This window comes from Chionomys nivalis, chromosome 5, assembly GCF_950005125.1.
Source record: "Chionomys nivalis chromosome 5, mChiNiv1.1, whole genome shotgun sequence".
Taxonomy (NCBI): Eukaryota; Metazoa; Chordata; class Mammalia; order Rodentia; family Cricetidae; genus Chionomys; species Chionomys nivalis.
In genome coordinates, this window is record NC_080090.1 from 62,678,544 (window position 1) to 62,692,173 (window position 13,630).

General features: G+C 43.8%; 1 protein-coding gene across 1 annotated transcript in view; it reads left to right on the forward strand.

Moving 5' to 3' along the window:
- The window catches only part of Brinp2 (BMP/retinoic acid inducible neural specific 2), a 101,104-nt gene that overhangs the window by 45,522 nt on the left and 41,952 nt on the right, over window positions 1-13,630 (forward strand). The window contains exon 2 of the mRNA XM_057770435.1: window positions 7,467-7,811. Coding sequence (XP_057626418.1) covers window positions 7,543-7,811 — 269 coding nt within the window. The 5' untranslated portion in view covers window positions 7,467-7,542. The remainder of the gene's footprint in view (window positions 1-7,466; window positions 7,812-13,630) is intronic.

Here is a 13,630-nt window from a genome sequence, read left to right on the forward strand (position 1 = left end):
CTCAAGACCTCTGCTGTAAGAGCTGTGAGGCACTGTGGGAGGGGCGCCTCTGAGTCTGAGGGATGCAGACACAAAGTTTAGAAGACTGCTTCTCTGTGCTATTTTCTCACTTGTGAACAACCAGAAACCTAGCAACTGAACAACAACAAAGCCATATTTAGTGAAAGGGTGTATATGAACTGTTTCTCACACTAGTATTACTATTGTGATACAATAGTAAAAAATAAGTGTGTGCTCCCCCATCACCACACTCGCACCAGAGGTCATATCTTTTAAGGTCTCCAAATCTTTTAAGGTCTTCATAACCTTATGAAGTATCATTGCTATATTATAATGATTTTCTGTTTTTTGAGACAGGATCTTATTATGTAGCCCTGAATGGCCTGGCACTCCATATATAAACCAGGTACAGCCTCATAGTCACAGAAATCTGCCTATTTCTGCCTCCTAAGTGCTGGGGTGGAAGGTGTATGCTACCATGACCAGCTTCCAGTTTCTTTTTCTTGAAGTCTGCTCTGGGAGCCAGTCCTTTATGAAATGGCTCCCAGAGATGTCTCAGAACCTGTAGGAAGAGGGCAGATTGGTTTGTAGGGGGCAATAGGAGTTGCTAGGATTTCTTGAATGAGAAGTAAAAGGGTTCTGTACAGAGATTAAAGGTTCAAAACATACAACGCCTCATTATAAGACCCACTTGATTAGCAGGGCTGCCGCCATCTGTTCTGGCGAGCCTTCTCGGTCTCAGGACAGGATGCAGTGCTCAGGAGCCCTCCCTGCTCTACACTCTCCGACCCCAGCTTTACCATGAGAGGCTGCAGGTCAGCCTGTCAGCTTGTCTGGACCAAGGAAAGAGACAAGGACTCCCAGGAGATGAGTATGAAGCCTTAGTAAGTGACAGATGACTCTGTCCTTGACTAATGAAGGGCTAGTTGTCCCAGAGAGAGGTTTATGAATCCAGGGCCTGAATGGGATAAAGCCTACAAGGACTTGTCACTGGGATGATCCGCACATCCGCTGTGTTTGTGGGATGACTTAGAAAGCTCAGGACACTAGCCTCAAGTCTGGTGTTTCGTTCCTGGCTAGTGAAGAGCTGGATCTGCCGTGTTCACCAGATTTTCCCCATCCCTAAGTACAGCTCTTACGTGTAGACATTGCTTATAACCCATTGGCTGCTGGATAGACAGGGGTGAGGCAGAATAAGGAGAGGCGAGCTGTAGGCCTCCAAGTGACAATATCTGGATTTTGATAGAGTAGCCTTCTGTAGAGTAGCCTCCGGAGAGCCCCTTTGCCTCTCTCAGCCTCCCCTCTTAAAGGTCTCGAATTAATGTAAGAGCATTTAGTAAACAGTAATTATGATTAGCTCCTCTCTGCATAAATAGTTATTAATATTGTTGACCTGATTTTATGCAGTGAGGATATCTTCATCCCCATTTTGGAAGTTGCTGTCTAACTGGTGGGAGATGTATATAGTTTCCTTGGTTCATGCCAGTCCTAGGGTTGAAGGTGGAGACTGTGTCACAGAGCCCAGGGAGGAAAGTGGCAAAAGACACCACATCACACCTGCCTGGATTCAAATGAAGGGATGCTGGAGCTACTGGAGTTCTATAAAGAACAGCTGGAGACCTTTATGGTCTGTGCTGACCCTCTGGGGAAAACAGCAATGGTTGGCCCAACAGAGGAAAGGACCCAGTCCTTTGTGGGAGCCAAGAACATCCTACCTCCATGCGGCCCTGGCTGTAGGAATGTTCTGTCACTTCTGTCTACCCTTCCTTTCTAGGATAAACAGGTTTTTGCATCAACATGTTGTGGATGACAAGAACAAACAACACTTCCGTGATTTTTTTTTTTTTTAGCACTGACACCCTCGGATTTATTCAAGCAAACAACTCCTCAACAGAGTTGGCCAATTAACCACTTAAATGGCTTGAAAACTTATTTAATGTCACTGACTAATCACTTTATGAAATGTCACTGCTCTAGCTGGCAAGACTTTCTGCTTCATACCTCATCTTTCTTCTGCTTTACTCTCTCTGCACCATGGCTTCCTTGTGCTTGTGCCCCCTCTATTTGCATAGGATTACGGAACTTCAATGTGGAACAGTATTCTGCGGATTGTCTTGGCTCCTAAATCATCTTACTGATGGCTAAAGTGGGGCTCCCACAGGAAAGGGCCTTGCCTACAGGCAATATCTTGTAAGTGACAAGCAAGTACTTTGCATAACTGTAAGTCATGGGACTGGTGCAGTTACAGTCACACAGACTTAGATCTGCGACTGAAGCATGCCACCCTTCACACTGCATGGAGCCGCTCTTAGCCTCCCTCTTCTCCTCTGCTTAAAGAGATAATTTTATTATTCATGCTTCATACGCAGTAGTGATCACATGCATATTAACTAATTTGTATGGTATTTACTAATTGTTTAACATTACAGTTGTATTAGTCAAAATACTACCCTTATACCTATAGCTTAACTATACACTTAACCCCTCCAGGATGCAGGCCCTCCTCTTCAGTAACCGTCTTTTATAGTTCACTTTTTAATGCTAAGGATTGAGCACAGAGCCTCGCATACCCCAGGTGAGTGCTCAGCCCCACACTAATTCTCATTCATTTCCTGTGTCTGCTTCATTTGCCAAGACTTTACATTAGCAGCCTGTGCCACAAATCACGAGTGTACCTTCTTCTGAAATGCCAAGCAGATATGGTGGCTGAAGGCAAGAGAACTCAAAAGAGACCCGAGCCTTTCCAGCTAGGTAACAGTCTCAGAGTGGTGGTGACCTGAGTCTTACATTTTGAAGATGGCACCACCCACTTCTCAGGTGACCTCATCTTCTACCCGATTTTCTCTATTGACAGAACTGCAACGCATTTAATTCATGATGGTGGAGGACAGATTTGAGCTTATGTGCTCAGCCAAGAAAAACTTACAGGTTGTTAAACTTTTGATGCATAGCCAATGTATCTGTTCTGGGTATACAGTGGCCTTAAGTGTGGAGAAAAAGAAAATTATTCATTTTCTCAGGTAAATCCATAACACTTTTCATGAAGGGCCAGCACGGCCCCTGTGTCACCATCCTCACAGGCAACATGGAGATCTGCTCCCACAGTCAGCTTTTGGACAGGTGAAAGCAGAAAGCATGATGGGAAAGCCGCTAATTGTTACATCTTCCTACTTATTAATGATGAACCAGATACTGTGAATTTACACGGTCCAGATTTGCTTGACAGATTGCTGTTACAAAATCTCCAGTGGTATCAGTGCGAAGAATAAACAGGAAGTGGCCAAAAAGCTGCTCCCCATCAAAAGTCTGATTTTCATACAACTGTCAACGCAGTAATTATCTTGCCTTTTTTTTTTTTGAGGAAGTTTTGGAACCTGCTTAAGGATCTATCTTCTTTCTTAAAAAGAGACTTTATAGTCAAAAAGTCTTCAGATCCCCCAGAAAAACCACTGAAGTGGAAAGTATGTGATTCCCAGGCCAGGTTTTTCTGAGGAACGGCAAGCCCTGAATTCAGGCATTCTTGCTGCGCTCAGCATACAGGGCCCAGCAATCAAAATCATTTGATTCCCGAGCTGATATTCTTGTAACAGGCAGGTTCCAGCTCATTGTGAGCACTGAAAAGGCATAATTACAAACAGCGATGACAAGAAGCATGCTTAACACAGGCTGATTCCTCCAAACACTTTTTCCAGTAGTTGCTCACCTGTCCTTAGGAAACCCTCATGTGGCAGGTGAGGTGGTGGCTATCATGGCATAGGATACACAGCAGCCAGTCTTGTCAAGAGGTCAAGTGGCTAGGCCAGGCTGTACCCTGTCACAATCTCACAGTGACTCCTTGCTGAAGGACATGGAATCTGTTGCATCACATGTTTGAGAAGCGCTAATTCGATACATTCGATAGGGTGATGAAAACTTACACATGGCCTTAGATGAACCAGTGTACTTGGCAAGGGAGGGTACAGTGTAAGGGCACAGTCGGGGAAGACAACTAATATTACTCTGTTCTAGAAGCTGCCAGGGTGGCCTCTTCTCCCATAACCTCTTGGTTTGCTCTATGGAGCATGAAGCACCAGATCCTTAGAAGTTGCTGGAGCTGCTTGTGTTTGCTTTGTTTTCCTACTGCTGTGTAACAAACATCATCTAAAGCACTACAAATTTGTCAGCTCACACTGCTACATGTATGCACATGTCTGCACATGTGTGTGGAGGACAGAGAACAGGCATCCTCCACCTCTATTTCTTCCTTTCTTTCTCCTTTCTTCCTTCTTTTCTTTCTTTTTCTTTTCTCTTGAGACAGGGTCTTTCACAGAAATATGTGAAATAGGCTGTCCTGCCAGCTAGCCCCAGGGATCCACCTGTCCCCCAGTGCTCCGATTACAAGCACACATTACTGCTCTAGGTTTTCTGTGTGGCTGTTTTAAGCGGGTTGTAAGGACACCACTCGGGTCCTTGTACTTACAATATAAGCACTTCACTGTCTGGGCTGTCTCTCCAGCCCTGGCTCACAGTCCTTGTGACTCAAAAGCGTGGGTATAAGGTAATTGGTCCTTTGCTCCAGTTTTTACCAGTCTGAAATCAATGTGCTGGACATGGAAACAGATCTTCATGGGGTGCAAAGCCCTTTTCTACCGTAGTGTTTGTTTCCTTACAGTTATATGATAGAAGCTCCCACTTTCTTCCTAGTTGCTGGCTGGGGGTTGTCATTTTTGGCTACTTGCTATGACATTAATAAGCAGTTCACAGAATGTTCATTTGCTCTGTTTTTGGTCAATCTATATCACTCTTTTTTGCTAAAGCCTCACCCAACTAGGTCGGACCCACTTAGGATATTGTTCACAGTAATTCACAAGCCTTTCTTTGCACCCATCATCTAAGTGACTTTCTGGACTTTCAACTTTTCCATTCATCTGCTTTTTTAACTCAAAGTCAACTAATAGAGCCCAATGGTTTATCTTACTCCAAGGCCCTGCCCACACTCAAGGGAACAGAATTACAGAAGGCTTACACAGAAGTGCATAGGGCTTTGGGGGAGTCACTCTAGAACTCTGGTTCCCGAGTGTCTTTCCACCCGTGGTTGTGAACTTCTACCTTACTGTGTGTATTGCGTTGGAATCCTTTGTCAAGGAACCACAGTTTCCCAAATGAACAAACCTCTCACCCCTCCACCAGTTCATCTTTAAGAAATACAGCAATATTTTATAAAAGGAATAAATCACTAATGGTAGAGCTTCAGGTAAGGCAATATGCACCTGCTCGTGCATTGTCAGTTCTTAGCATAATGTCTGGCACTTGTGGGTTCTCATTTATGTTTCTTCAATGGATGAATATGTGAATGATTAAATGAGAAATATTTTGGGCCTCCTCATCAAATTGTTTCAGTGTAAAAATTGCCACATGCGAGGATGATTCCTCTGTTTAGTTTTAAATCACTTTTCTTCCTGGTAATGGGAGCTTATAAAAAACTTGAACACTTGGAGATTTTCCTTCTATGGTTCTACTTTTTTATAGTTAACTTTTTAATCCATCTGGCGCTAAGTTCTCAATGTTATATACAAAATATTCCATTTTTTACCCAATTAGTCTCTGGTGGCTTTGTTTTTTATATACTAACTGCTGTGTAAGAGTTATTACTCAGCTCTCTTGTTTCATTGGTTAGCCTGTCTAGTTTTGTGAACTAGCATCACTATTTTAATTATGGGAAGGTTATCATGTTTTAAGATCTGAAAGGACAAGTATGTCCCCTGGCTAGTTAAGTGGGGACAGTCTCTTACCCCTACACTGGCTCGCCAAACAGTGTAACATTCTTTGGCAAGAAGACAGATGGGTGTTTACATTTTGCCTATATTTCTAGCTTAACTCCTCTGGTTCCCATCATAATATAACTTTTTAATTATAATGCCTACATAAGAAACTTTAATAGTGGGGGCAGCTTCTGAGTATCTTTCAGCACCCAACTTCAAATCAACAGCTGCCAGGGAGAAGGAGATCTGAGTGCCCAGATTCTCAGGCTTTCCTCTGTCCTTCCGTCCTTATATACAGGGACACTGAAAAGCATCCTGTACCCGTGCTGAGGCCTCTATACCTCAGACTCAGCATAACTCTGGAGCTGGGAATTCCAGGATTCTCATTTACCTCCAACAGACCCTTTAGTGAGCTGACACATTCCAGAGAGGCCCTGGGGGTGACTCTGGAAGGGAGCATGGAGTAATGAAGCCCTCTTTGCCTGCCCTTGCGGGAGAGAGAAACCCTGTCTCGAAAAACAAAAAAAAAAAAAAACAAAAAAAAAATTACCATGTCTGCCTCACCGCCAGGCATCCTATCTCTGGGTTTCGGCAGCCAGCGGCAATCATCAAGCTATGAATTACAGGTACTGGGCGTCGGAAGTCGTTCTGGCACGCGCTGAAGTTTTGTTGGCGAGCAGACAGGCACAGAGCTGTGACAGCACAGGCTAGAAATTAAAGATTGGAGAAACGGCGGCAGTTCCAGGAAACCCGGCAGTACTGAATGATTCCTTGCATCTAGAGGTTGATAAAGGTGACGAGTTGTCCTTAGAAAAAGTGCAGACCCTGGAAATCAAAGCCTGTGCTGACTCACAAGGCAGCCAGGAATGAAGAAAGACAGAAGCATCCTTCTTGTTGGCATCCTCCAACCCAGAGAAAGCAGGGAATACCCTCACTCACTCCTTCAAGAAGGATGTCTGCAGGCATGCTCCATATTCTTGGTAGCTGAGCTAGGATGAAAGAAAGAGACACAGAGTGACTCCTGAGGGGCTCTCTTGCCTGGGGAGGAGAGAAGGCATCCCATGGACTCCTTGTGTGGGACTCTCCTCTGATCTCCCATTCCAACTCTATCCCTGGACCACCTTCAAACAAAGAATAGATTGGATGTTCAATCTCAGAAGAGTATTAGCTATTGCATAGTCAATTGTTTCTCTCTAGAACCCATCTTGGATCCAGAGAAAAGAGTGATTTGCTCAGGTTTTCTCAGCTTCAGAGCAGCAAGGGGTAAAAGTACTATTCTCTCCCACAATCCTCCATTTAAAGCATAAGGCTGCTCCTAGCCTGGTGCCAAGCTTCAGAAGGCAGCACGTAGTCCATGAGACAATCACAGAAATATGTGGTGAACATGTCTGGGAGACAGATGATACTTAGGGAGCCCAGGTAAGAATGGAGCTGGGATTCATACCCTCTGAGCTCAAACTGTTCTTTCTTCTTCATAGCTGTGAGGACAGAAGTCACCGTCTTAATCTGAGGCCCCTCTTCTCATCCGTAAGATGCTGACATGGTGTTTCTTCCTAAGTTTGTGTTTAAAGAAATAAAATCATACATACTGAACGCTCAGTCAACGTCTTAGGTCATCGGTTGCGTTCCATCACCAGGGAGGATTTCACCGTCTAGTTATGTATGATGCTCTCAGATGGGATATGGTCCCGTACCCACCTCACATCTCTCTTTGTACTTTTCTAGTTTGGAGCCCTGGAGGAGCAGCACGGAGTGGGAGAGCGTGGCGAGAGAATGAAGACACTAACCGCCTGGGAGAAGCATGAGGTGGCAGCGCAGCTCTCAGTTTAGAGGGCTTTGGCCGGAGGCCGCCCCATGGGCAGTCCTGCTAGCACTTGGCGTACCCGGGTGGGTGCTGGCTGCCTCGGCTACCGTGGCCGCTGTGGTCCCGGAACAGCATGCCTCCTCGGCTGCCCAGGCTCCCCTGGACTGGCTGCTCACAGACCGAGGCCCCTTCCACCGAGCCCAGGAGTATGCTGATTTTATGGAGCGTTACCGGCAGGGGTTCACCACCAGGTACAGGATCTACAGGTGAGTGGAGCTCACCTACGGAGCACCTGTGTGCACCTATGGAGCACCACCTGAACTTCAAACTGATCAGAATGCTCTCAAGCTGAACTAGAAGTGAAATATGGAGAAACATTGGCATTGGGCAGGGAAATAAACCTGTGCCATGTTTTGTTTTGTTTACTTGTTTGGTTCTTTTTCGTTTTTTTTTTTTTTTTTTTTTTTTTAGAAAACACACACAAGCTAGAAAACCTGCTGGTGCCTCCTGGGGACTTAGAAAAACAGTTTCTATTTATAGATTGTTCTGCTTATAAATTGAGGACAAATCAGAAGGCTTGCAGACAGCCTGTGGCCCAGGCTGCAGTGGGTCAGAGTCAAATACTGGGCCCTGTTTTAACTAATGGGTTAGGGACTTTTATGAGTTGTAATTACTTAGTCATGCAAATGAAGGAAGGAAAGTTTCCCTATTGCCTCAGGGATCTGGGGAGCCTGCAGCCTTAGGGTCAAACTTACCTTCACCCTTGACAACACAAATTCTCCACTAACTTTGGCCGTGGGAAGAGGCTGGTCTCTAGGAACAATCCCACGTGAAAGGCAAATGGGTGTGTCTAGTTGGTCCATAAGATGTGGAAATAACACACATTCCTGGGTGCTAGACCACACTGCAAAAGTTGAAAGCTCCTCAACCTACTGACCAGACAAGGCTAGGGCTCACACAAGCACATCTCTGGTTTCAAATTTCCCTTTGCACTTTGGCATCCTTGCCCCTCTGCCCTCTCTCTCTCTTTCTCCTTGCTGATCTTTTCAGCATTACAAGCATCATCAGCCATTTGGGAGCTTCACTTATTTTTTTCTCTCTCTACTTAAAAACATTTATTTTCTAAATTAGTTTGTTGTTTATGTAGGTTTTTCAAAACAGGGTCTCTCTGGCTGTTCATGAACTCACTTTGTAGACCGGGCTGGCCTCAAACCCTGCCTTCTGAGTGCTGGGATTAAAGGTATGAGCCACCACACTCAGTTTCTAGACCAGTTTTAATGCAGATTGATAGGAAGAAAATATGGAAAAGCAAAAAGGGAAACAGAAACAGAAGATCATTCATGCTTTAGCACCTAGACATTTGCTCACGTTTTAGACATACGCGTTTCTAGTTCTATGAATATACTTTTAGACTTAGCACTTAAAATTTCACTTAATTAATTGGATTGTGTTTTTATAATTCTCTCTCTGTACATGCATGTGTGCGTGTATGCATGGGTGTGTGTGTGTGTGTGGCCAGCCTCACACATAAAATGGTGCTCACGTGGCAATCATGGGACCATTCCCAGGATTCAGGCTCACGTGGCAATCAGAGGACCATTCCCAGGATTCAGGCTCACGTGGCAATCAGAGGACCATTCCCAGGATTCAGTTTTCTCCTGCCACCTTGTGCGATCCAGGGTGGGACTCAAGTCATCAGTGCCTCTGTTGACAGAAGCATCTCATGAACCCTCACCTCTGCCCCCTCCCTGACTTAAGAGGGTCATCTCCTTTTAAGTATTCCCCCGATTTCTAGTGATAAGGAAACTGAGGTCCAGAGGAGTCATACAACTTGCAGCAAGCATACAGGGTTAGCTTCCAAATAGTCAGATGCAACAGTCTGAGTTTACAGAACAGAATTTGAAATACTTGTTATCACTTTCCTGGGATTTTTTTTCTTTTTAACATTTATCAAGACTTTGTAGCATGTTTAGGCTAATATGGAGTATGAGAAACAAGGGATAGGGGGATTGTGGTGTAGGAAGAGAACAGAAGCTTCTGGGGCCCAATCACGTGGTTTACAACTCTCAAAGTTGGATACAGACCAACGGAACAAGAGCAGACAGCTGAGATGCTGGTACACCAGGACTTTTCAAACTCTCTTCGCTGGCCATAATTATGCACTGTTCTTAGGCCAGCCTGATTCTGGAAGAGACTGCAGCTCACATTCCTTGTTTAAGTGGGATTAGTCCTTTATTTCTTCTATGAATATAGCAGAGATTCACACCAAATCACTGAGGGAGAGAGTAAATAACTTAGGCTCGGGGTGGTTGAATTAACACCTGCTCAGACAAAAACAGAATAGTAGAAGAACCAGAGATAACATTAACTCAACCTTAAATAAGTATGTAAGACTCTAGGCACATGTCCCCACAAATTTTCTATAAAGCAAATTGGGGGGGGGGATCTTTTATCCATATTACAAAAAAACAAAACTTCATTTTGGCAGAGAATTCATCCAGTCCAGTAAAATGAGATCTAATTTATCTTCCGTGATCTGGTGTATTCAAGCCTCACTGAAGCACTCTATTCAGAAAAATAATTTCTATTGAGTGTATTGGAATCAAAGTCAAGTCAGGAATCCTAATATCACTATGAACTTCACAGAGCTACGGGGAAGAGAAGGACTAGGCCATTGTTTGTTTGCTTCCCTTTTCTCTTCTTGGTATCTACCAAGAATCTTCTTCCCCCATCTCTAAGCCCCAGACCCAAGTATGGATATCTTAGCAGCCAGTTAATGCCTGGGTAGCAGCTCAGAACTGCTCCATGGGGAGTGCCTCTAATCTCTTCTGCACCATTAACCCTCTATCAGGTAGTAATGGTTTTCTGGTCATTTAATGTGACAAGCTCTTACACTTGTGCTGGTCAGTTTTTCTGGGGTCAGTTATTGCACATGAACTTGTACTTGGGGAAACAGTAACTGGTCATTCCAAAAGGAATGCAGCATTCTGACTTGTGACCCTTCGAGGGAGGGGGCTAGAGAAGAATGGTCACACACCCCGGCTCCTGGAGCCTTCTGGGAGATTTGGCTTCAGTGACTAAGCAACAATGTTGCCTTTGTAGATGTTGGTAGGACTCTATATTATCCCATTGGGAATTCTTTTTTATCCCTCTTATTTTTGGATCCCACAGCAATTGCCTCTGGAAAATTCAGGACCTTGCTTATGCTGACTAAAGCAGATCACAGGAAACCAGGAAAATATACACCAAAATTTTAGTAGGGGACCCAAATTTCTCCCCTACTATTCAAAGGGGCTGAAAAGAAAAGAGTTGACAGAGAATGTCAGAAAGGCTTTGTGGAAAATTATTGTGTCTCAAGAAAAATGAGTCTTTCATTTTATCCTTTAAGGGAGCTTTTGGTATGTTGAAATCAGGTGGTATCCGTCTATGCTCTCTATATAAAGAGAGAATCAATTGATAGCAAGGAATAAGATTTCCCTAGGGGGTTGGAAGGCAAGGTGTGGAGTTGCTTGGCAACTGTCTCAACCACAAAAACGGAGGCCTTCCTTGCCAGCTAGCTGCGGATGCTTGAGCAGCAAGAGCCTACTAGTAACCCGCCTGACCCCTTAGTCAACTATCAGACTAAACTCTCAATTTGAGGAGATCACTAATCATTCCAGAATAATTTCAGTCTCACTACTCATGGACTTCCAGAGAAAGGTGCTTATTCTGTTACATTGCATTTATAGTATAGGTGCTTAAGGGTTAAGACTCTAGAGCAAGACGCCCTGGGTTCTAGTTGTGGAACTGAAATTTACCAGCTATATAATGTTAGGTGAAGTAATTAATGGCCTTATTTCCCAGTATCATTATTTGTAAAGTGAAGGCAATAACAGTATCTACCTTAAAGACTGATATATAATTAAATAAGCTAGCTGATTCAAGGTACTTGAACTAGTGGTTAATAAATATCACTTATTGATATTAGGTTGTTTTCGGTAAGTATTAGTCTGGGCAAAAATGGTAAAATGTGATAGGAACCATAGCTGTGATTGTTACGAAGTCTGCGGAAACCTATGCAAAATGGAAGAATTCCTCTGTTTGTTATTTTAAAGCACTTTACTCTTTACCCCTCAATCTAATCCTTTAGGAGGGAGACTCTCAAATGAAGAACAATTGACGCCTCTCACAATACTCTTACTGACCACAAGGACTGCTAGAGGGAGCAGGCGACTTTTGGCCTACTTTAAAACATCACAGGCTTAGGTCTTGCTCCCGCAGTCAGGGGTAGCAGAGCACCAATCCTCGGGTATGTCCTCCCGAGGCTGAGCACTGCAAGCTCCCTGATCCTGGGTGTGGTTCAGCTAGGAAAAGAGTGTGTGCTATCCAGTTAAGCCTTCATAAATGATAAGATGGTCTTGGTATTTTCCCTAAAAGCTTTAAAATCTACTGACTAACCTCTCAGCATTTGTTTCTCCCGTAGAAACATGATCTGAACCATTGTCCCACTTCTTAGACACCATCTCTCGAAAGACTTCTTAGACCAACTGTAGGAACAGAGATTCTGTCTCTAGTTCCATTTGTGACCCCCCAACTGCCCTCACCTTTGACTCACTTTATAGTCCCTCTATAGTAAACACTTAAGTGCCTAACGTCTCACAGCCGTGCTATAAGGCAGAACGAGCCTATTAGGGTCTTTGGCATTGAGATAGAGTTGTTCAAGGTCAGAGAGGTAGCCACTCACAGCCAGAAATAGCACTGGGGCTCCTGGCTTGAAGTCTCCTGCTCATTACTCTAGCCCACGCCACTTCCCGTTGACTGCTAAGTGCATCTTCATCATAACACACAACCTAATCAGGCCCCTAAATTGAGATGATGCAAATGTAAATATGGTTTCTCGAAACCCTCTAGCAGTAATGTTCCATTCTCTCTCTCTTCTACAAATCAAAGTAATGAGAAGTCTAGTTTTTTTTCTTTAATTTCTTTTTGTATTAAAGTTTTAATAGAGAGATAATCATGGGATTGGAAAAAATCCAAGCCTCTATGATAAAACACTTAAAACTAAGAAAGAATATATTAAAATTGAGAAAGTTGGAAATCATGCAGAACACTGAACATAATATGATGGTTGGGAGAAAAGCAAAGCCAGGTGTGAACCCAGACTGTTGGCCTTACCCCCTCTGCACACACCTAACTCTTTTTTAACAGGAATGGTCTAGGTTACATTGGAAGCCTGGGATGAAAAGAAAACAAGCCATTAAACAAATAATTGCATTGACGGATGAGAACATTGTATTCTGGAAGAATTCCACAAATTTCTAGACTCTCAGAAGAAAACAGCTCAAAACCAAGTTCATGTAGGATACACAGAGGTAGCAGTCAAGCATGTGGTAGTTGTGACAATGAACAAGACAGGAACTTTCCAGCAGGAAGCACAGTGATAACCCTGAAAAAACACAATCTGCTTGGAATCAAACAGCATGCAAAGGGGGATCTGGTAATAAAAGGTGACAGAAAGGACCAAGTATTTGATTTACATATCTGAATGTGTTGTTTGTGGATTAGACCCATTGGCATCTCCTGACAGTTTATTAAAAAGACAGACCCCTCGAGTCTCTCCCCAGACCCACAGGATCAGAATTGGCATTTGAATAAGCTTCAAATCGGCCTCGAAGCTTGAGGAGTACAGCACGGTTCACACTCAGTGTGTGGAGCTGAGAGAACAAGAATGACCATAACCATGCTGTAGAGCCTAGCCTGGTGGCACACCCTGTAATCCCAGAATCATGAGGCTGAGGCAGGAGGATCACAAGTTTAAGGCCAATTTGGGCTTGCATACAAACACCTTATCCCCTGTCAGAGACCAGCTTTGACAAAAATACCACTTACTAGGGTAGGGGCATGGAAATTAGAAAAGTAGTAAAGACAATGAAGCCACGAATGAAAATAATAAAACAGAAAACATAGGATAGTCCTGGAAGAAAGTTCCAGTGAAAACTAAAATCACCTGCGTTTAATTTCCATTTACTTAAAATACCCCGACCCCAAAAGGTAGGAGTAAGATAGAAAACTGCATTAACAGGATACAAGAAAATAAGCATACCAG